This window comes from Diospyros lotus, chromosome 8 (assembly GCF_014633365.1).
Source record: "Diospyros lotus cultivar Yz01 chromosome 8, ASM1463336v1, whole genome shotgun sequence".
In the NCBI taxonomy this organism is placed as follows: domain Eukaryota; kingdom Viridiplantae; phylum Streptophyta; class Magnoliopsida; order Ericales; family Ebenaceae; genus Diospyros; species Diospyros lotus.
In genome coordinates this window covers 27,070,504-27,094,237 of record NC_068345.1, presented here as the reverse complement: position 1 = coordinate 27,094,237, position 23,734 = coordinate 27,070,504, and the positions used below count along the sequence as shown (strand labels likewise).

The following is a 23,734-nucleotide window of genomic DNA, read 5'->3' as shown; positions in this document are numbered from 1 at the left end:
AGATCAGATTTCATATCCCATTGTTAAGTTGAAGTCAGCTGTTGGGAAAGTTTACCTCTAATGATGCACTGCAACGTTGATGCATTGTGTGGACAATATTCATGAAATGAGAGAGGGCAGCAGTGAAATCATCATGGATCCCAGGCTGAGCCACCATAGCATTCATAACCTGCAAAACTCTACAATATGAGAAAGAGAGGAGGGGGTCGACATCAATTCTCCTCAGCCCCAGTGACCAGTCAGGTGCAGAGGTAGTCATCTAGGGGGAGGTACACCCACTGTATATGAAAAGTTAGAACACACTAGTAAATCCAAATATCACAGAATGAGTGCATCAAACATAGGATGGAGGATTCCAACAAAGCAAGGCACAGAGTAAAACATCCCATAATGAGGAAAAAAAATTAGATTCATTTGTTGGCAGACATAACAAAATTGAGATGTGAAGTATAATAAACACTGGGAAATGCCAAAGACCAGGAGAGTAAATTGGCAAATATATCCAAATCCATAAAATTGAAACTAAGGCATGCTGAATTATTGTAACCAAGAAGAAGAAGAAGAAGAAGAAGCAAGTTCAACAAAATCTGAATTCTGGAATATGAGCAACAAATGCAGTTAGCTGTGCTCATCAATAACACTTGAGCAGTACAAACCTTGTGCCCTAAAATTAAAAGACATAAATCAGCGAACTTCAAAATCCAAAAAGTTCCCAGTTGGTGAAATTGGGCCATCTTGAACTTCAAAACCAACAAGGAGAAGGGGCAACATTGAATGTTCAACAAGTTCGAGATTTCAAAATCTCAGCAGTGAATGTTTACTGTATTGATCGATAACAGATGAGCACTAAAAATCTCTGGTGAAAACTGTACTGATCAGTATACAAGCAGTACATATCTCAGACCCTGAATTTAAAGTCTGAGAAGACATGGAGGCAAGTCATACCAATGCCACAATATGAACTCCCAACAACGTAATTCAGTCACACCAATTGCCACAATATGGACTTCCAACAACATAATTTTCAAAGTCAATGATGACACCACAAGCCTTAATCTAGCAGTTGTCACGACCCTAGGGGTATAACTGTAATTGGGACACTTACCTTGTATGAGCCATTGGACTAACGGAAAGGGGTTAGGCGGGTCAAAACTAACTGTACAACAGCTATCTGTTTTGGCTGTTATTTAGGTGATTGCATAATTGATGAATTGTGCTAGAGGCTTTATATAGAGACCTACAGCAGTAAGGAATGTATCATTGAGAATATTAAGAAGTTCTTCTCTCTCAAACCTCTCTCTGTCCTTTCTCTCATTCCCTCTCGTTCTCTATTCTGTTTTCTCCCTCCAATTCTGTTCTTCCTTCTTCTAAATTCCTATTCAAACCCTAAGGAAACCCTAGGGTCGTGACAGCAGTGTGGACTAGAAACTATAATATTGAGAAAATTTAACAATGTAGACCAGAAACTTGATAATGATAAAATTTAACAATCTTTCCTAAGTATGAACTTATGCAACCTAAGTAAATCCATTCGAAATGAAAAGTACAAATGAATGTCCTTACCAGTGCATGTGTCAGCTCTTCATTTTCATGGCCATACATCGCACATATGTCTAGCAATTTAGGCAAATCAAGCAACTTCTTCTCCTGCAAAAGGGCTACATGTGGAATTCGTGAAGACCTGCGCCTTGGAAATCCAAGGGCAACCTCATAATAAGCACAAAATTTCATCACTTTCCATGATTTTCATCAATAGTTATTTTTCTAAGAAAAACAAGATTGCAATTACTCAGTAAATCTAAAAATTATAATAATGATAGTGGACAAGGAAACAAAATGCAACCAAAAGAAAAACTGCACACCAGAAAGTCATAAAATTGATCATTTACTTTGAGTGCACAAAATGAGCAAAGAACATTCTCTTTTCATGTCTAATTTGATATCTAATGTTCATAATGACAATCACATCCTCAATCCTACTAATGTTCCTAACAAATACAAAAAAGAATAGAAAAAATTACACTCAGCACCCCTAAGGTTTCACTACATTACAGCATGCACACCAAGTTCTGGAAATTACACTAACCACCTCTTCATCAAGCAGTCATTAAGAAACGATTATAATTAGAATTTTGCCCCTGAAATATTAAATTAGCATTTACTAAAACAATGTTAGATATTTTGCATGATGTTAAAAGAACCAAATGCCCTTTGATTTTAAAATTATGGTTTTTGATCTGGGACAACAGCAAAAGACAGATTAAATTACATTGGGCACCCTTAAGTGTTACATACGGGGCACCCCTTTGCTTTCTTGAAATTGACAAAAAGGGACGTCTAAAAAAACCAGATTACTTTGCATTGTCCTCATATTCACGTGCTGAGACATGCTGGTACAACTATTCATCCTTCTCTTCCCATTAGATAGTTACTCTTCTTCTAAACAATGAACATAGAATTAAAAACAAAGCAAACTGATAAGCCATGGAAGTAATATGACCAAGAGCCATTAAATAAATCAATTAATTGTCCATTTTGGTGTGTCAAATATATTGGGAAAGAAAGGAAAGAAACTCCCCTTATTAAAATAAGTAATCAAGCCAAAAAAAAAAGTGATCAAAAGAAGCATGTAAAATAAAAGTGGATGAAAAATATATATCTATCTGGCGGTATTTCCTTTGGAAATGATGGGGTCAATTTGCAACCTAAAATTGTTAGTATAACTCAGATGGCCATGAAAGGGCAGTGCAGTTTGTGATTGGAGACTGATGGACGCATACGCTTCCACCAAATCCCCCTGCTTGAAACCCTCTCCACTATCATCTCCATTGTTCTGCAATCCGACACTGTTTGACACCACGTGATGACTCTACAACGCTGGCATTCCTGTTGATTTTGTGCAACTATAGTCATTTGAGCTTTGTGATTCATGCTTCTATAAAATGGAAAATGCATCTGGAATGCTATCGCCAACAGTTCGAGTCTGAGAAAGCGAACGATTCCAAGAATCTAGGGTTTGTCTTGCCAGGGGATGCCAAAAGGGTAGTCTCTTCCAGCTCCGTCCAAAGTGCAGAGAAGCTCAAGTCCAGTGGAGGAGATGAGGGCTGTCTATATATATAAATATATATTGGTACATATAAAGAGAATTTAGATATGACAAAGAAAAGGGGAAGAAGTTGTGTGTGTATAGAGAGAGAGTTGGGGGGGGTATTTTGGGCAGTTCATAAAATGTCATCATTTTCCATTTAATCTCACTAACTAGTATCAATATGCCACAATTTTTGAACAATAGAAGTACTTAGTGTAATTTTTGAAGTGTCAAGAGTACTCATTTGTTTCTACATCAAACCTTAGAGGTGCACAGTGTATTTTACCCAAAATAATAATAATGCACCAATATCAACATAGCCATAAAAGATCGCATATTAATAAGGATAACATAAAGTTTCCATATTAAAAGATCACATATTCGTAAGCAAATGCTGATGTGCATGGAATTGCATGAGGAAGCACAAACATGATAAATAAAGTTGCCAGATCATATTTTTTCATTAGTCCAATTCTCAAACATTGCAAGAGTCCATCAATCTATTGCAATCATTCACCCAATAAATTATGGCAAATGACAGATGTACTACGCCCCTCCCTCCAAACCAAGGTTTGAACGATCCAAGTTAAATTGTCTTCTGAAACTTTTGTATAAAAACAAACAACCAGAGCAAAAGAAGACAGCACACCTGCATGGTCTTTTGGACTGAGACTATCAGCAGCCCTAGCACCAGGATCCCGATTGGAGGATCTGCAATAGAAGGACATTCCAAATTAAGTACAACAGTTGCAGGCCTAGAAAAAACATGTAAAACTTTAATCCAGTAAGTAGCAAAGAGTTACTGTTGAAACTTACATGCGGTATAAGACCATGAAAACACGCCTGCTCAGCTCGTATTCCCCTACAATGACCCCTGCAACTAGTCCTTTTACGCCATGGTAGGGGAAATCATACCACCTACTCCTAAATTGTAGGAAGCTATCCAGAAAGTTGTGCAAGGAAGAATCTCTAGCCACTAAGATGCACCACAAAAACAGTGACAAGAACATGTTAAGGAATAAAATAAATAAATAAATAAAACATACATAATCCCTACTAATCAGAATCAAGATATATAGTTATTCACCCAAAAAATGGTAATTTCCACACTTTCATACTTTCTCAAATAATCCCTTATTTTATCATCTATTGGAAGCTAGGACAATTTGTCCTATATCCATTTCCATCTCCAAATCCGTACCAACTTTGCACGCTTGTTCCTTGATGATTCTTATGCATAGGTTTCCATAATGTGTGTGTGTGTGTGTGAGAGAGAGAGAGAGAGCCATCCTAAAGTCACAAAAGGAGGTATTTCCATCTTTCAGTTTAGATATTCAAGGAAGCCAAGAGGATTGAGCTTCACCAGTGTATATCAAATTGGCTTTTAACTGGAAGCGAAAAGCACCGACTAACAACAAATGTAATATTTAGTAAGCATCAATCGAATACAGCGGAAACAACAATTCAGTGGCACCACTATCTCAAAGCAAACCACTCAAAAGAAATGCAAATAAGAAATCAATAAATTTACATATTTTCAATTCCGAGAGACAGTAGTAACCTTCTCTCCAGAAATCTCTAGGACTCAATTTGAGCAAGCGAGACAGCTGCCCGTTGAGAAGATCGACAACTCGTTGAGACTCCACGGGATCCAATCCGCCTTCGGCGGCGCTGAGACCTGCCGCCACCGCCTCGTCTTGGGGCAAGTAATTCAAGAAATTACAGCCACCGGCGCTCGGTGTGGCGGCGGGGCCATGTGATTGACTCGAAAGGGATTGTCTGAGAGTACTGGATAGCGGTGGTTGAGCGGCCTGTGGTGTCGATTCTTTTGTGGTTGCATTGGGAGTGGTTCTGGGAACGAACTTCTTTTGGGTGGTTCTCGGCGGGCCCTTGTTTCCGTCGTGCCTGTTGCCGGCGTACCGATTGGACATTTTTAGGAGAAGTGCCAGAGGAGGTCCCGCTGAATTCCGTTGGAAGAATTCTGGACGGAAAGACGATCACGGCGGCGATGAGGCTGCTTTGAAGCTTGAGAGTTGCAGTAATCTATGCAGCGACAATTCGATTTATGGGAAAAGTATACAATTCCCCCCGTATACTTGGTCTTTTTTTATTTAACCCCCTTTATCTTTAGAACACCGATTTACCTCCCTTGACCTTATATCAGATAAAGGAAATATCACAGTATGCATCCCAAGATTTGTGTCCCTCAAATTTTAGAAATTATACTAATCGCACGTGCATCTAATGAATATCTATGTTGCATGAAAACTTTTCAAATGAGTTGTTTCCTCGTTTCTAAAACATTTCTCATTCCCGTTTCGAACCCTATTTATGCATATTTCTTTAAAAGAATGTCTATTTCGTTTTGTATCAGAAACGTTTCTCATTCTTGTTTTCGTTTCCGTGCAACATGAATGAACATTATTGAACAAGACAATAATATTTGAGACAAGAAATTAGATCTACACAACTCATTTTTTTCTGTATAGAAATGGTCATCATTCTTAGTAATTTAATATTGCTTTTATAATGTTATGCAATAAGTTTATGAATTGATGTGTTTAGTTAAAGAAAATATATGGAAATACTCAATCCATGTGTAATCCTCATAATTGCTAAATGTTGTGAAAGTCATTGGGTCCATTCATCATTTTCGTCATCGTCTGTAGGCCGTCTTCTCCCATCCGGTCATTATCCCGCATTGGTCTTAAAATCCTCACATACATTCATCATCTTTCATCCATGCATCATCTTGTTTGTTCACCATCTCATTGATCATCATCTTCTCACATTCGTTCATCATCCTTTCATTCGTTCATCCTCTCGTAGCTTGCCATCTCGTTGTCTGTCGGTTGTCTTCTCACGTTTGTTTATCATTCATTCATCATCATTCACATTCTAGTTGTCCATTCATCATCGTTCAGCAACTCTTATCGTCGGCCGTCCACTTTCTGGTTGTCCCATTGTCATCGCTCATTTCTTCGTCATTGTTTCGTTGTCATCCTTCTTCTTAATTATCCTTTGTCCATCAATCATTGGTCGTTGATAGCATTGTCTCTATACCACCATTTTCCATTGCTATCCCTTTCTCTTTTACGTAGTTTTCTTGGTTTTCTTAGTCATCATTTCATCTTCTAGTTACCTTCAAGCGTAAGTAAAGCAAGTGGTTGTGATAAAAATGATAGTCTTACAATTAGTCAAGTGAAAATGCAAACTAAAGACATTGTTTGTGGATAACATTTGTTTGAGTTTGTCAAGTGGATCCTTTACAAGCTATTCTCAAATTTTGGTTGTGTTATGGACATGTTCATTCCAATAAAGTAAAGTCAAGTATAGATCACCAGTTTCACTTCATGTGGTACAAGATGGATACAAAGGCTAAGAGAGCGATTAAGGCGAGGAATGGTAAGTTGTTGCATGGAAGAAAATTGTTCGTCAAATGGGAAAAGTTTATTCAAGGAGGTCACAGAAAAGGTAAAGGGTTGGGTGTGCGATTGGTGACATCCTTAGGTCAGCGTTTAATTGCCATTAATCGATCTTTTGTAGATGTGGTTAGGATAAAGAGTGGTGATATAGGTTAGAGTATACGTTTGAATATAGTGCCTCCCAGGCGTACTTTCATTAATTTGTCAACTGACACTGGGTTGGAGGATTGGTTGCAGTCATGCTCAGTTGGGTATGTTTGGACCAGTTTGATTGATGATTTCTTAGGTGGATTGCATCAATGTTGGGACATATTCGTGTGAACTTAGGTCGATATGGGGGAAAGAGTTTTTCTATTGTTTTTTCGAGCCCTGATGCTAAGAGGTCTTGTTTAACGGGGAAAGCTAAGTGGTTTGAACGAGTTCTTGACTATGAAAAGTTCTATGTGGATGATGAAAGTTATCTTTATTTGTTTAATTGTTGTAAACATACTTAAAAGCTTGTTATGTAAGTATGGTAAATTTTATAGTTATCTAGAGTGTCAAGTTCTTGAATGGCCTAGAAAAATATTACTTTTTGATTTATCAAGAAGATAGAACATGAAAAATAGTAATTGTCTATTTTATTTTGAGAAAAACCTAATTTTCTAAAAATGTCAAGAGGGGTGATTGGTCAATTAGAACAATCTTGGGAAAGTTTCAAGAATGAACTAATTTTTATAAACTCTTGATTTTGGTTGGAGTTAAATAAAGTGATTTTGTATTGTTTAAAATGAATTAAGAAACTATTAGTAAAACATAACCCTAGTGGCAAAAGGAGAGATCACATATATTTCTTTTTTTTCTTTCTTTCTCTTTTTGTTGAAAATAGGGTAAGGATGTGAGCAAATGTTGTCCAAAGACCTATTTTTAATAGAAAACAATAAAAAAAACTTTTAGACATAAAGAAACCATTACTTATTAATGTCAATAATCGCAACACAACACACAGAATTATATGAATCACATATACATGTTCGATATATATTTCAACATAAAACAAAAAACAAGTCATGCTTCAAGCTCAAAAGGGATAACATAAGCAAGCTTGATATAACAATGCATATCAAAGCATAATACTTGGATTTATCACATACAAAAACTATTTTGGAACATAGGACTCCTAATTTACCTCAAATAAGCTTTGCTTGAAAATGTGTTCAAGAAAAACCTAGCCCATTTCCTTCTCATATTCTTTATTTTCTTCATTCTTTTTTCTTTTTTTTTTTCTCCTATAACATCTCATTTTTCTAGCCCCTTTTTACCTAAAAAATTTAGGAAATTGTTTTAAATTTTACATATACTCACAAATTTTTATGCTATTTTGACCTTTTAACAATAATTAAGGTAACTACTTAGTGTTCAACACAAAACATAACTAGATCAAACATAATTGACATGTACTTACAAAGAAATAAACATTCAATTAAGAAATAAACTCTAATTTATTACATTCCATGAATCACGTTTAGACAATTTTAAGGAAACTAAATAATATAAAGAAAAATAACTCTAAATACAAAACAACCAAAAATGATCTTCTAATCGCCCATTTTCTCATTTCTTTTCTATGTGCTCAAATTACCTAGACATATTTTAATTTGTCAAATGTAAATGATGAACCATTAGTAACACTCCCAAAACAAATTCCATGCATGACATGATCAAGCATATGGATATGACCAATTTCCTACATCTTTATGACAAAATGAGCTGATAATCGATTATTATTTATTAATTAAATCTACACCATTTGGTTTGAGAAAAACACCAATCACCAATTGATAAAAATGTATCATATCATTTTATTTTCCAAATCATAAAGGCAAAGATAGTCATATATGCATAAATCAGCATTAAAAAAGGGATTTAATGTAATAATTGTAAATTTTCACATTATTCTTCAAAATGAAAAAATTCTAAGGCTATAATGCAACTTATGGAAATGTAATAGTCATATGTGCAATAATATGTAAATTACAAGGCTCAAGTGCAATTTGAATAAATTCAATGCAAATTTAGGGGTAAATGTGTCAGCTAAAAAATTTAAAATTTTCAATGAATTACATCTGTACTTTCTTCTCCCTTAAGTTGTTTCATTGTTAGTGACTCTTAACCCACACCAATTCATCATTAACTATCATTCTTCACGAACACCTCACCTTGTCATGCCTTAAACCACTAACCATTATGGCCTCTACTCTGTAAAAATAAAAAAAATAAAAAGTTGCTAGAAATTGAAACCACCGCTATCAATTCTTGCCACCGACAAATAATTCGTTGGAACTAGTTACAACTACTTAAATTCCTCCAAACTTTTTCAAACTAACCCTCTTACTCTTCCACTTATTTAATGTGCTCCAAATAAAAAAAACCCACTATTTTATTGCCAAATATTTCCAAAATTCAATCAATACTCATAGTCATATACATACAACGATACGTATATCGATTTCTATCCAAATTCAGACCAATCTTCATATTTTTTACTCTAAGTTAATGCCTAAAACATTATAATTCTAGTTTTGAGTCTCAATTTGGAGAGTTGCATAGAATTGAAAACTTTGGTTAAATAGATAATTGATTTTTTTGGTTTATTTTTGTTATCAAAAATAACAAAAATAGTTTTGTACCGAAAATGCTTGGCCACTTTTCTCTTTAAGATCTATAAAACAATTTGATCCATTTTGAAGCCATTTGTTCGAGATTTGAGTCTAAAGTGACCTACCAAAATTATTCATCGTGATTTAGACTGTTTTTTCACAAACTTTAAGTCTCAATTACTTTTTAATTCAATGGTTGATAATGCAAACTAGAAGTACCTTTGTGTTCTCGATTATGTCCTTTTCAACATTTAGTTTTTGGTTTGTCTTAATTAGAATACATTTGAATTTCATTAAAGTTTATGCAACCAACTTGTTACGTGTTTTAACCATCTTTAGGGTCAAATAACTTTCAAATTGCTCCTTGATTTATGATAAATTTGGGTTTCACGGGTTTGTCTCAATCTCATCTATGAAGTACAATATTAAGCTCAACACAATTTAGTGTGGTTTGGTCAAATTTTGTGCCTAAAGCTAATTTCCTAATTTCCTAATTTAGAAAAATTAACCTATTTATATAATTTCGACAAATTACACTTATACCCACTTTCTTTGTAAATTCATGTTTATTTCTCCTGAATTTCCTCCATGGCCTAATAATTCACCAAATTATTGCTAGATCGTATTTGACCTATTTTAATTAAATTCAAAATAAAATTTAATATCCATAATTTTTCTAAAATTTCCTAGTATTACATCTAATACCCCTTAAAAAAATTTCATACTCAAAATTTTCTTAAGCTTAACTATAATATGGGGTTATTATATGCATCTCCAATGTTAGCCACTATGGAACAACAAGAAAGACAAACTCGGCAATTGCTCTTGCTCTTACTTGATGGGCATTTTAGCCAATTTGCATCAAAGACGAAATTTCAACCTTTCATTTTAAATCTTGATCTAATGGCTAGAATTTAAATTGAGGCCTTTTGGTAAATTCAAGTCAAGATATTTCCATTTAAGAATATAATTAGGATACAATTTTCACTATTCACCTTGCCTCATCATTCACATCCATCAAGTCAAGTCAATGTTAACATCAATATTAATATCATATCAAGTATTTCATGTCACTATTTGACAATATATGACAATATATTCCTCTTATTTAATTAAGTCGTATCTCAAATGTCAATTCATGAGATCACATTTCATTTTGTAGGTAAATTTCTTGTTTTGAGTGTCTCGTAGTATTCTATCTTGATAATTTGCCCAATAACATCATTCTAAAATTTATCAAAATCTATGTTGATGAACTTGTATTAACACAAAATATCCAACTCTAATGTTTATTTTCCCAAATAACCTTTGTTAACTTTTTATTCCTTGAACAACTTGTTATTCAACTATGGCTTGACTATAAATCTCCTTTAAATTTTTTGACATGGTAGTCAACCTACAATTGACTATAACTTAGCTGACGATACTTTTTGGGTTGTCATGTTGGTAATCCACAAAATGTTTCCTTAATAATTAAATCCTCAAGTATTCTAAAAAAGGAACGAGGTATTATGATAAAATGAAAGCTTGCCCATAAGTTCAAGTAGGCCCCACAGGAATAATTAGGCCCGGTAGAGTTAAGAAAACCCTACATGAATAATGACCCTCACACAAGTTTAGGGCATCAAGTATGACTAAGATAACAAGGTGAATTATGATAATTAATGAATTCTTAGTGTTGAGATAGGTTCACTAGTGTGTCATATCGGTTAATAAAATGGACAACTTAAGTCAAACGATATCACTCTAAGAAGTTACGAATGCAATATAAATACAATCAAGGTTGTCCCTGAGGGTAGGCAACCAAGGCGGTCGCCTGAGGCCCCCCAACCATAGAAGGTCTCCCAAAAATTAAATTCGAGCTTTGAATATATATTTTAAATATATAATAAATACATGCTAAACTATATAATTTACACCAATTCTATTTGAATTTAATTGGTAGAGTGGTGGGTTGTAAATCACAAGTTTTTTAGGTCACTAGTTCAAGTCACTTCACCAGCATGCTTGAATTTTTTTACATTTTAATGTTTTTTAAACAATAAATACAAATTTCATAAATTTTGTAAGAAAAAGAATTTTTTTACATTTTAACGCTTTTTAAATAATAAATACCAATTCTACAAATTTTGTAAGAAAAATTAATGCCTTAGTGATTTTTTCTACATTTTAATTTTTTTAAACAATAAATATCATTTCTGTATCAAAATTTTGTAAGAAAAATCAATACTTTAGTCATTGGACCTTTGCAAGTTTTTAGTTAAATTTTTTAAACTTGAAAGTTAATCGTGTAAACTGTTAATATTAGATTCGATCTAAAGTTTTGAAAGCCTATGACCCCAATAAAATTTTGGTTTATAAGCTTACCTAGGGCCCCCAAAATTTCAGTGCCGACACTGAATACAATGTCATGCATTCTCTTTTAAAGCCTTATGCTCCGTGTCATCAAATTAGGAAGAAATACAAAAATGAAAAATGGTGAAAAACTTTTATTTATGTACATTGTCATATTAATGGTAATCGTCTTATGAAAATTTAAACTTGTCCTTAACAAAATATTTCATACTGTTAGGAGGATATTTATTGTTATTGGTTGCCTAAATATTATTACATGCCATGCATTTATATACCTTTAGCAAATAATAAAAAAGTATTTTATATTATTTACTTTCTATCCCTTAATTCTCCTAAACAAGAAAAAAAAAATTTATTTCCATTTTACTCTTTTCCATTCTACTCCATTTCAATATTCCATTATTAATTCTTCCAAGAAAAGTCCAAATAGAAAGAAAATAAAGATATGCGTCATTGTTTTTCCTTGTTTAGCTTTTTCTTTTTTCATTTATCTTTTCTCATTATTTAATTGTCTTCCTTTCTACTTACTCTAAAAAAATAGAATGATTTTTTTGCTCATGTTCTTTGCAAAATTAAATAAAAGGAAAACATCGCTTACTCTTCAATATCTATTTGGGAGAACGGTAAGGTAGAGGACATAATGACATATAGTAGAACATAACATAAGGTAAATAAAAGTATGTAAAATTTGTTACCCTTCTATTATTCCAGAAGAATAAAATGTAAATAAGAGTAATATAGCTTTATTTTGTTTGAATGGAGAATGGAATGTAAAGGAACAATAAAAAAGAGAAGATGAAGTTATAATTATCTCTTTTACTTTAAGATAAACATGCAAGGTCCATTCCTAAATATCCCGCTAGCATAGGAATCCAAATGGAGAACCCCACAAAAATTGATAAAGATATGACTCAAAATGATTACAATTCCAATCTTCCTCCTTAACAAGAGAAGCCAAATAAATAAATGCACTATCTGACATTTAATAATCTCTTAAGAGCTTAATCGCCCATACATTTCAAAATGAAAGGGGAACAAAAAGTTAATCACAAAAATAAATCCCTTTTCTTATCTCCTCAAAATGAACCTTCAAGAATCTTTTGGCTGGGATTTCTCTGTACACACATACTACATTACCAGCTTAGACGCCACTCGTCTCACCCTCAACTCTGCCATTGCCCTTACCTGAAATGATGCAAAAGTAAGGGTGGGTCACAAGGCTCAACAAATATAATATAAGCAATGAAAACATTATGAATAAAGGCATGAATAATAAGAAACGAGTAGAGAGTAACCACTTATAGCATTATATATGTAATGGCCTGTCTCTCGGAGCCCCTACCGAGCATAGAGGATTTGTGAGAGGTTCATTATTTGAATGATATTGAACAAAATACACAAACTAAAACTCACACACAACTCTTTTAGAAATCATAACTTTTTACATCTCATAACATTTCATAATCTTCTTTACATAATCATTCACAACTTGAGCCCACTTGGGCTTACAAGACATACATCAATCTCAAAAACATAAAACACTAACCTTAACACAAACACCATGATACACATGATCTAGTTTCGGGAGAACTCTGCACTTGCTATCTTCTGGACCTAAACCCCGCTAAACGAATTTGGCAATTCAGACCAATCCCTGACCTGGAATGATGGAAAGCAAATGTGAGTCACAAGACTCAGCAAGCTCTAGAAAGAAAGGCTATAGGTTAAAGACAACACTATTCCCATAATACCCTATGCAATTCATGTCAATGCAACGTCATATCATGCCATGCCCAATACCTACCTTATTTCTAGATGCATAAACATATAATAAACTTCATATAAACGGTCATTGGGGCCCACATAAAACACACACTGGCACCCAAGTCCAAGATAAAAACCTGTTAACAGCCTTTTATAGGCTACCATACTATTTCCCTTACACGTCTCTTCCTGTCACTCACCACATAATCTATTCTGTGGGTTTCACCCCACGATCTTACTGTTGTCGTGGGTCTCACCCCAAGGTCTTTCTGTTGCCGTGGGTCTCACCCTAAGGTCTTACCGTGGGCCACTTCCACGGCCTACGTTCCGTGGTGGGTGCCGCCCATCACCCATACTCATCACCTAAAGCCACACATTCTCACCATACAATGCAACAAGTAGGAAGTGCAATGACTTTTGCAGCATAAGCGTGATGACAAGGCCCCCATAAATCAAGTATTAGGCCATGATACACCCACATAGGAATACACACATGCGAAATGCTCTACATGCACTGGCTCACCTAGAGTACCTAGGTTGGCTCTTAGACCAACCGGGTCATGCAAATGCTCACACATCCCATCATACACAAGGCATGTCCCCCAAATGAATGCAACCCAGTCCCTATGCAGCACACACATCATGATATGTATAAAACAAAGCGAAAATTTGGCAGTACTAGCTCTTCTGGCCCTTCTAACTCTTATTGCAACAGTCGATGACTGGCGGCCATACATCCAGCCATCAACTGCCACGACCAACGGTCGACGATCAGTGACTTTGTACCCCATACCCTTAAGACACATATGTCCAACATCAACTTATACACTTCCGACTTAACATTTCTTAAGCTATTCCTATGACATCTCATGCACTTGTAACATAACCATTAACATACCATTCCTGTTCTCATTCCTTCTTATTTTCATAAAACCATCTCAACATACATAAGACTCTTAACATATTCCTATAATCTAAACCATAACATTTTCTAAGAACCTAGCCCCAATGGGTTCAGCATTATTCCCAAAGAAAGCAGAGCGATACGAAGCCCCGTGACGAACGAAATGAACGGCACTGAGGCATTACTGCTTAGCTCATTCCATTAACAATAAACCCATTAGAATATATATATGTCATAGGGTGGTTACCACGTGGATTATTGTTATTAATGTGTGGTCACGGTGAGTGAAAGAATAAAATGTAGTATCTACCTTAAGATCTAGAGATCTTGAAGATGATAAGAAAGATAAGAAAATAAATAATGCTGAAGGCTTAAATGTAAAGGGAAATTGGGAACATAAATTAAAGAATAAAGGCAAAGGTAACTCAAAGGCTACAAGTAAAATGAGGTTTAACTCAAAATCTAAAGGAACAAGTAGGGGATCCTCTAAAACAAGAACATGTTGGTATTGTAAGAAAGAGGGTCACGTAAGAAAGAATTGTTACAAAAGAAAGAAAGATTTAGAAAATGAGAACTCTAGTAATCAAGATACAACAAACTTATCTGATGGATATGATAGTACAGAGGGCCTAATTCTGTCAGAACATGCCGCAGGTGATGAGTGAATTTCAGATTTAGGTTGCACTTTTCACATGACACTTAGGAGAGACTGGTTGCTTAATTTCCAGCAAATAGAGGGTACATTTTTTGTGACCCTATACCAGTTATATTGCAGGATTGATTATTACCCATTAGGACCTTCTGAAAATGATGACACTGTTTTGTGGCATAGGAGGATTAATGATTTAAACTTTTGTGAGACATGTGCCTTGGGCAAGTCTCACAGGTTGCAATTTGTTCCTACAACTCATAAGTCCAAAGATGTCCTAGATTATATTAATTCCGATCTTTGGAGATCTCCCCAAATCCCTAGTTCCCTATCAGGTGCCTAATATTTCCTTTCTTTTATAAATGACTATTCTAGGAAGGTATGGGTCTATTTCTTTAAGCATAACAATGAAGCTTTTGCAAAATTTAAGGAGTGGAAGACCTATGTAGAACTACAATCAAGCAAGAAAATAAAGACTCTAAGAACAGATAATGGCATCGAATTCTGTAGTCATGAATTCACAAATTTCTGCAAACAAGTAGGTATTGCAAGGCATAGAACTTGCAATGAAACACCTCAACAAAATAGTGTTGCTGAGCGTATGAATAGAACTATCCTAAATAAGGTTAGATGTCTTTTGAAAGACTCTAACTTGCCTAAGAAATTTTGGGCTGAAGTAGTTTCAACTATTTGTTATCTCATAAACAAGTCCCCTTCCTCTGCCATTAGCTTTAAGACTCCTAAATAGTTGTGGAGTGGGAAAATCCTATCATTAAACCACCTTAGGCCATTTGGATGTATTGCTTAAATCCATAAGAAAGAAGGGAAGTTAAACCCTAAAGCCAAAAAGGTTGTATTCTTAGGATACCCTCAAGAGGTAAAATGATACAAATTGCTGCTAGTTGATGAAAAGAAGACAGTCATCAGCCGGGATGTAGTATTCAAAGAATCATAATACTATACCCCAAATAAGGTGGGAAATGCCAAGGTAAACCAAACTGAAAAATTCTAGTTTGAGGTGGAAAGGGACAATCTTAGTGATAAGGTAGTGGAGACTAGCCTAGAGAGTCCTCAAGTTACTAGTCCTCCAAAAATTGTTGAATCTGAAATAGAGAATGAAGATAATGAGACTTCAGTTGAAATCATTCCTGAATTGAATGATTATGTCCTATCTAGGGATAGGGTAAGAAGAGAGATTAAACCTCCTACTAGGTATGCCCATGCAGATGTAATTGCATATGCTCTTAACATTGGAGACTCAATAGAGCATGATGAACCTGTTACTTATCAAGAAGCTTGCTCTAGCAAGTATAGAATTAATTGGTTGAAGGCAATGAAAGAAGAGATGGAATCTTTTCAAAAGAATAATACTTGGATTCTTGTAAATAAACCTAAAGATCAAAAGGTTATAGGCTGTAAATGGATATTTAAAAGAAAGCCAAGTATTCCAGGAGTAGAACCAGCCAGATTTAAGGCAAAGGTAGTAGCCAAGGGTTTTTCTCAAAGAGAGAGCATAGACTATTATGAAGTGTTCTCCCTTATAGTAAAGCATACTTCTATAAGGTTAGTTTTAACCTTGGTAGCTTTATATGACCTGGAGCTTGAGCAATTAGATGTTAAGACTGTCTTTCTTCATGGAAACCTAGAAGAAAAGAGATATATGGACCAGCCTGTAGGTTTCATAGAAAAAGGTAAGAAGAATAAGGTTTGCTTGTTGCAAAGGTCTCTTTATGGTCTAAACCAATCTCTTAGGCAATGGTATAGGAGATTTGATGAGTTTAGGCTCAAAAAAAATTACACTAGGTGTAACTTTGACCATTGTGTCTACTTTAAATAGTTTAAAGGAAAGTTGTATATATATCTCCTTATATATGTAGATGATATGCTTATAGCATGTAAGGAAAAGGGAGAAATAGATAAATCGACTCAAGTCCTAAAATCAGAATTTGAAATGAAACCCTAGAAGCAGTTAGGCATATCTTAGGAATAGATATCAAGAGAGATAGAAAGAGAGGTACTTTGACCTTATCTCAATCTGGTTATTTAAAGAAAGTGATAAATCTCTTTGATATGGAAAGCTGTAAACCTATCTCAACTCCTATTTCCCTTCATTTTAAGCTTCAGGCTGTAAAAGAAAATTTACCTAAGGAAGAAGCTGAGTATATGAAGAAGGTTCCCTACTCTAATACAGTGGGAAGCCTTATGTATGCCATGATAGGTACTAGACCCGACATAGCATATGGAGTCAACCTAGTAAGTAGATTCATGAGCAATCCTTCTAAAGAGCATTGGTCAGCTGTTAAGTGGGTTCTTAGGTATTTAAAGGGGTCAATAGATAAGGGTTTAGTGTTTAGTTCAAATGCTAAAAATTCCAGCTACATTTAGGGTTACTGTGGTTCTGATTTTGCAGCTAATTTGGATAAAAAAATATCTTTATCAAGATATGTTTTCACTATAGGTGGAAATGTGATAAGCTGAAAATCAAATCTCCAACACATAGTAGCTTTATCAACCACTGAGGCAGAATATGTTGTCTTAACAAAAGCTATGAAGAGGCTATTTGGTTGTAGGGAATAGTTAGAGTTAGGTCTAGGTAACCAAATCCCTAAGGTATTTTGTGATTCTCAAAGTGTCATTCATCTCTAAAAAAATAGTGCATTCCATGAGAGAACCAAGCACATAGATGTGCATCTTCATTTTGTTAGGGATATTATATCCAAATGGCAGGTTAAGGTAGAAAAGATTTCTACACTAATAAATCCAGCATATACTCTAACTAAATCTGTTCCAGTAGCTAAATTTGAGCAAGTCTTAAATTTGCTCAATGTTCTTCCAACGTAGCTGTGGAAGACTTGTAGGGGTCTCTAGTCATAAATCCACTATTTAATCTATTTTTAAATCAAGGTGGAATTTGTTGATTTGTGTGATTCAAAATTACTTAAATGATTTTTCATTTGTATTTTGATTTATCAAATCTGATTGCATGTTATATGAAATTGAGATTCATGTTATATTCATTTTATTTGAATTTAATTGTTATGCATATTCTATTGATATGTAAATCATATGGGCTATATTATATGTGGGCTGAGTTTATTATGGGTCATGCCCATGTACGTATGCCTTTCTGTGTTGTATTTGTTGTTGGCCCAGCTCATTCATCGGTCCATTCAGTGATACTATAAAAGGCTGTTTGATACCCTAATCTCGACAGATTGCATTCACTCATATTTCTGAAACCTTAAATCGGCGCCTTCCTTGAAGCGAGACATTTCCTATGAATCCTTTTCTCTTGTTTTGATCGGTTGGTTGTTTCCATAATAAGATCGTGTGGTAAGTGATTGTATTGCTTTAATTTTTATATTGTTTTAAGCACCTGAGACATGAGAGATTGGTTGGTTGAAAGAACAGATCCGAAACTTTGATCGCGAAATCGATTTTGAACAAATCTATACTTGTTCTTATTTTTGGATTCTGTTTTCAGTTGTTGTATTTGCAATATTGTTTTTACTTTCGTTTGAAATCTTGTAATCCGATTGTAACTTTGAAATTTTAGTGGATTGATTAGAGGAGGAACCTCTATCGTGAGTAAGATTTATTGATCCGAACACGTATCTCACTGTTTCGCTATTTGTATGTGAGTTGTGATTGTATTTTTCATTTATGTGTTCTTGTTTATTACGCTTGATCTGTGTTTGATCGAGAAATAAGCTGGATCTAAAACCCACACACCCATCTTTGAAGGTGTGGGGCCTCAAGGTCCTCAACTCAAATTAGGAATATATTGGTTGCATATTAGCTCACATTTTCATAAAAACATATTAATTTATTGCAGGTCGCACATGTCCCAAGTCCTATGAATTTACCTACGAAAAAGAATATTGATCTATTACTATTATCTGTCTAATAAATTTATTTAGTACAGAGTAACACCATACCACTTGTGAATTATTATCATGAAAAATAACAAAATACAATTATGAGAATCTTGAGACCAAGAGAAAAATGAAATGCAAACTAACCACCACCCACCAAAATGTAGTATTACATGGCAAAAGAACAAACAAGAACCCTCATTAACATCCACGAACAAATAAAAAAGAGTAATCAAGTAAAGTCTGCCTAAAAATAAAATGATATATACTGCATAATATTATAATGATTAGCATGCAAATTTTCATCAATTTCCAAAGCAATGTGTGACAAATTAGAAATAATGTAGATAGAAAAATCAAACTACCAAAGGACTTCATTCAACAAAAACCAAAATAAGTAACTACACAGTTAGAAGGTTTTAAATACCAGCAAAAGCCCAAAGATGAGTAAAGACGAGCTAAATAGCCTCTTACCACCCACCTTCAATGAAAAGTAAAGGCCTTAAATATAGACTTTCATCCAAAACATTTCTAAGCTATGGTTATGAGTTATGACCTATTTCTTCCTATTTTCCCCTTATTGAGGAAAAACGGTTTGATACAACCAAAAACACTAGAAACTGTGCATTTACTGTCATCGCCTCCTCAAGGAAAGCGGATCCCTTGCCCCATGCGGAAGCTGATTTGAAAGTCGACAAAAGGAATGGTGTCATCTTCTCCTCAGATCAGTAACATCATTTTGTTCGTGAAGAACAAACAGGTTTGTTGCTAACCAGTGAAAGCCTGGATATCAGCCTCGTAGAGCAGAAATTGCACCCTTCCCATGCAACATTCCATATCACCACTCAAAGTTTGATACTTTAGGCAAAATTAGAGCAATTAGGCACTCTGAGGGATTGGGTGGAATGGAGAGCATTGAAAATGCATCCTCAGAACAGGGAATAATGAAAAGAAGCCTTGCCCATATGGATTTGGTACCCGGTATCTTGATCACGCCAGCACATTCTCTCTGCTTCAAGTAAGTTATGAAATCCTGAAACTGTATCATTAATTTTGTAGCATCACAAATCAGCTGCCACTATGTTTTAGGAGGAACAAAAACATTGGATTATTTAACTAATTTGAGTTCAAAGACAAGCTCCAAGGCCTAAGTACAAATATAAACACCATATATGGACACCCTGACATGGAAATTTAGAAAACAAAATGGAAGAAACAAAAGATTGTATGCAGCATAATAGAGACTCAACAAGTACGTAAATTTTTGTGTATAGATGAACAATAACTAGTCTTCAGTTTTTACATTAAGGATTTATGTTTTATTATATCAAATGCAAAAAGAATGTTGCAGAAAATGTCTCAAGATGTAATACCACTATATGTTTTAGAACGATCTACAAGATTGGTATGTTTTATGGTATAGGGTGTCTGGAAATTAAGAAACAAATGTTAAAAATTAAATAAAGATTAGATGAGAATATAAAGGTGGATGTACAGTAAATTATGAGAGATAGGATTAGAGATAAACAAATTTGAGCAGTGATAAAGCCAAACATCTGTTAAGAGATAAAATGAGAGATGATCAAAAGTGATGATTAGGGCATTTACAGTGCAGATCAGTAAGTGATTTGGTTAGTAAAAATGCGATTACCGATTAGGATAATGCTAGAGGAAAGTGAGGCTAAAACTTAAACTTTAAAGACATGAGGCTCAACTAAAAATAAGCCATTTTCTCAACTACTTTGGACGACTATATGAAACTGTTTTCTTCAATTATGCTTGATGAAGGGCCATAATTTGATGGGAAAAGAAAAGCGCCCTGAGCATGAGGCTCCCCACTTTGTAAGGATCGGAGAAGGGACGTTTTTTTATGCACCCTTATCCTTGCTCTGCAAAGAGGCGGCTGTTTCCACAACCCAAACTAACAACCTTCCAATCACAAAAGAGCAACTTTACTGTTGCTACCAAAACTCACCATCTAATGACCATAACAACGATGGAGAACATATCAAGCCTTAATCCTACCATGCGGGATAAAATCATAAGATTTAATGTGGTTTTTTAACATCTCACACAACTGAATTTTGGGACCTCCCATCTTCTGGGAAATGCATTTTAGATATTTGTCTGACTGGCATTTCTTAAAAGCATCTGTTCTTATCTGCTTCTTGATATTTGAAATGTGCTAGCAGTGCTGCAATGGGAATTCCAATTGGCACTAATGAAATACTTCGCACATCAAGGGACAGAAATTGCCATCATCAAAGAAAATACTTCTCAAAACCAGGACTAGTGGCTTCAGGAGCTGGATTTATTTTAGAATAAGTGCCTAAAACGATTTTTTATTTTCAAATTTTTTGACAAGGAATATACCATGTCCACATAATTGCATTCATGAATGATTATTTATATGTTCTAAGTTTATCATATTTTTAGAGGAAAAAAGAAAAATCATTCTCCAACTATTGTATTATTTGGCAAATGACAAACCACTATATAAAAAAACAAAGATAAGGACAAGATAACTTACGCCTTTACAGTCACCTTCAGATGACGGGAACAGCCAACACACTTCTCTCTGCATGGCATGCCAAAATCATAAGATAAGACATTGCAAATTAACATCATTATCCACTCAAACAAACTCTAGAGGAAACATCCTAATCTAACTCTTCAAAGTTCAAAAAAACCATTCAGAAATCATCCAATTAACAAAACTAAGCTCCAAATAATTTGTTGCCTAATATTCAAAAGCCAATACTCCCTACTACAACATAAACAAAAATAATTAACAAAGGAAGAACAAATATTTAGAAGCTAATACTTTATACAATAAAAAATAATTAATAAAGGGAAAAGAAAGGTTTACAACAAGGACAACAATCACAAGCCTTAATCCCACTAGATGGGGTTGGCTACATGAATTCTACACCTTCAATTATCTCTATTAATGGAAAAGAAAGGTCCACAAGTAGAAAAAATTGTCAACAACTTTCGACTGTTAATTGGTGTCCCCAAGATAAGGTTTTCTGATTTATCACACCTATCTCATCAAGATGCCAATTCACCACTACAAGGATAAGAGTTACTCAGACAGAAATTCTGGGTTAAGAGTTATTAATTGGAATTTCAAAGATAATTATCAAAACATTGACTAATACAAACAAGATAATTATAACAGCATTAGATTCCAAATAGGACATCACTCATTGTTTGACCATGTTAGTAGAGGGGCTAAGAGCGTTCCCTAAAGAAAGACCAAATATTTCACTTTTTCCCTTTTTATTTGGATAAATAAACGTATTAAACCAGACAAAGTCTTAAGGGGCCAAACCATGCACAAATAAAACAGGCCTAACTATGGATAAGGGTAAGCCAACCAAGAACTACAGAAAAGAGAATGGACAAAAAGATGTGTCATCCCTGAGCCATAGATGCAGGGAGGCAAGAATTCTTCCCTTCAACTAATGAATCAACCTCTCAATCCCTTCAAAGGTGCTATCAGTGCTCTCTCTTAATAGGGAGTTCATGAGCTAGGTGGTATTAAGGTCCCATTCACACAACCTATGGGAGGAGGTTACAGATAGGTACTAGAATCTGGATGGGTTTATTAGAAATACTTGTTTGGAGGTTGGTAGCCTATGCTAGGGCTAGATTTTGGTAGATAATTGGTGTGCCTATAGGCGCCTACTGGAGGTCTGGTTTTCTCTCTCTCTCTCTCTCTCATGAGATTATCATCTTCTGTCACTTTCATTGAGAGATCTTCAGGACTTCAAGGTTGACTCCTTCACAGCTTTCCTAGGCTGCTTCGAAATAATCCCTTGTTACGGTAGCATGAGGATAGATGCATTTGGAGCCAGTCTCAAATAGGGAGCTTTCCTGTCCTAATGCATTTATCAGGATAAATCCTCCTGGAAAGATATCTAGAGATTAAAGGCACTTAGAGTTGACTCTTTTTCTGGAGTACTTCTCTCAGTTGTTTACCTTCTTATGACAGGTAACTTGCACGCAAGGGGGAAAATTCTAGCAGATTGGTGAATCTTGTGTAACGAAAGTGGTGGGCTGTTTCACCACTTCATTGTTTTATGGCCAGAGAGGACAAGAGTATTACCTTCTCCATTTTTGATACTCAACAAGTGAGGCTAATGATTGATATTCAACAGGTGACTATCCCCACCTACAACTCTTGTGATTGCTGAGATCTTTTTTCTTATGATACAAAGCTTTGGCTTGAGAGGAATATTAAACTTTTGATGGCATGGAGCATTCTATTATGATCTCAAGGGATGCATCCGCATTTCCCTTTTTTCTATTTCCCTTTTCTTCATTTGTTAATTTTCTTGATGAGCTATATTTGCTGATATATCTTATTTTCTTTAGTTTTCTAATTTCTTTTTCAATCCTTCAGTTATTAGGTTCCATTAGAATCCTAATTAGATTGGGATTATATCTATTGAAATCCTAATTAGAGAATGATCATGCCTATTAATTGTGTATATGAAGTTGTTTAGGATGTAATTGAAAGAGATTTTGATTATTGGTATTGATTTGAGTTTTTGGGTTCTAGTTTATTCTATGCGTTCTTGTTCTTGTTCTTGTTCTTGGTTCTGCATCAATTGGTATTAGAGCTATCTTTCTCTTGATCATTCTGCATCACACAGATTCTTGAAATTTTCAGTTCTAGTTGTTGCCTACAAGATTAATTGATTGCGCAATAAAAGATAAGTACATAACAAGTAGCACAGTTATGTGAAGAAAACCTATAAACTTGTATGATGAATACTACTAACCAAACTTCCTTTTGACTTGCAGAATGCGGTTTATTGCTTAATATGTGCAAAGTGAAGTACAAGAAATCATCATTCAACTTGGACAAATGCATTCCCACAACATATCGAGACTTAATCCCACTAGAGGGGGTTGGCTGCAGGAATTCTAGTTCGCCAATTATATCTATCTCAACAATGGCATCCTCACTTTTATGCAAAATAAAAAATTCCTATTTACAGTAAGAATCATATTGCATATAAAACCT

The 23,734-nt window shown here is 34.7% G+C and overlaps 1 protein-coding gene across 1 annotated transcript in view; it reads right to left on the bottom strand.

Annotated features, from left to right (window-relative positions):
* LOC127808590 (uncharacterized) overlaps nt 1–23,734 on the bottom strand; it is a 56,801-nt gene that overhangs the window by 15,043 nt on the left and 18,024 nt on the right. Inside the window, exons 7-13 of the mRNA XM_052347164.1 lie at nt 21,230–21,277; nt 19,541–19,738; nt 4,650–5,085; nt 3,905–4,064; nt 3,738–3,799; nt 1,564–1,658; nt 56–169 (exon numbers count right to left, since the gene is read on the bottom strand). Coding sequence (XP_052203124.1) covers nt 56–169; nt 1,564–1,658; nt 3,738–3,799; nt 3,905–4,064; nt 4,650–5,085; nt 19,541–19,738; nt 21,230–21,277 — 1,113 coding nt within the window. The remainder of the gene's footprint in view (nt 1–55; nt 170–1,563; nt 1,659–3,737; nt 3,800–3,904; nt 4,065–4,649; nt 5,086–19,540; nt 19,739–21,229; nt 21,278–23,734) is intronic.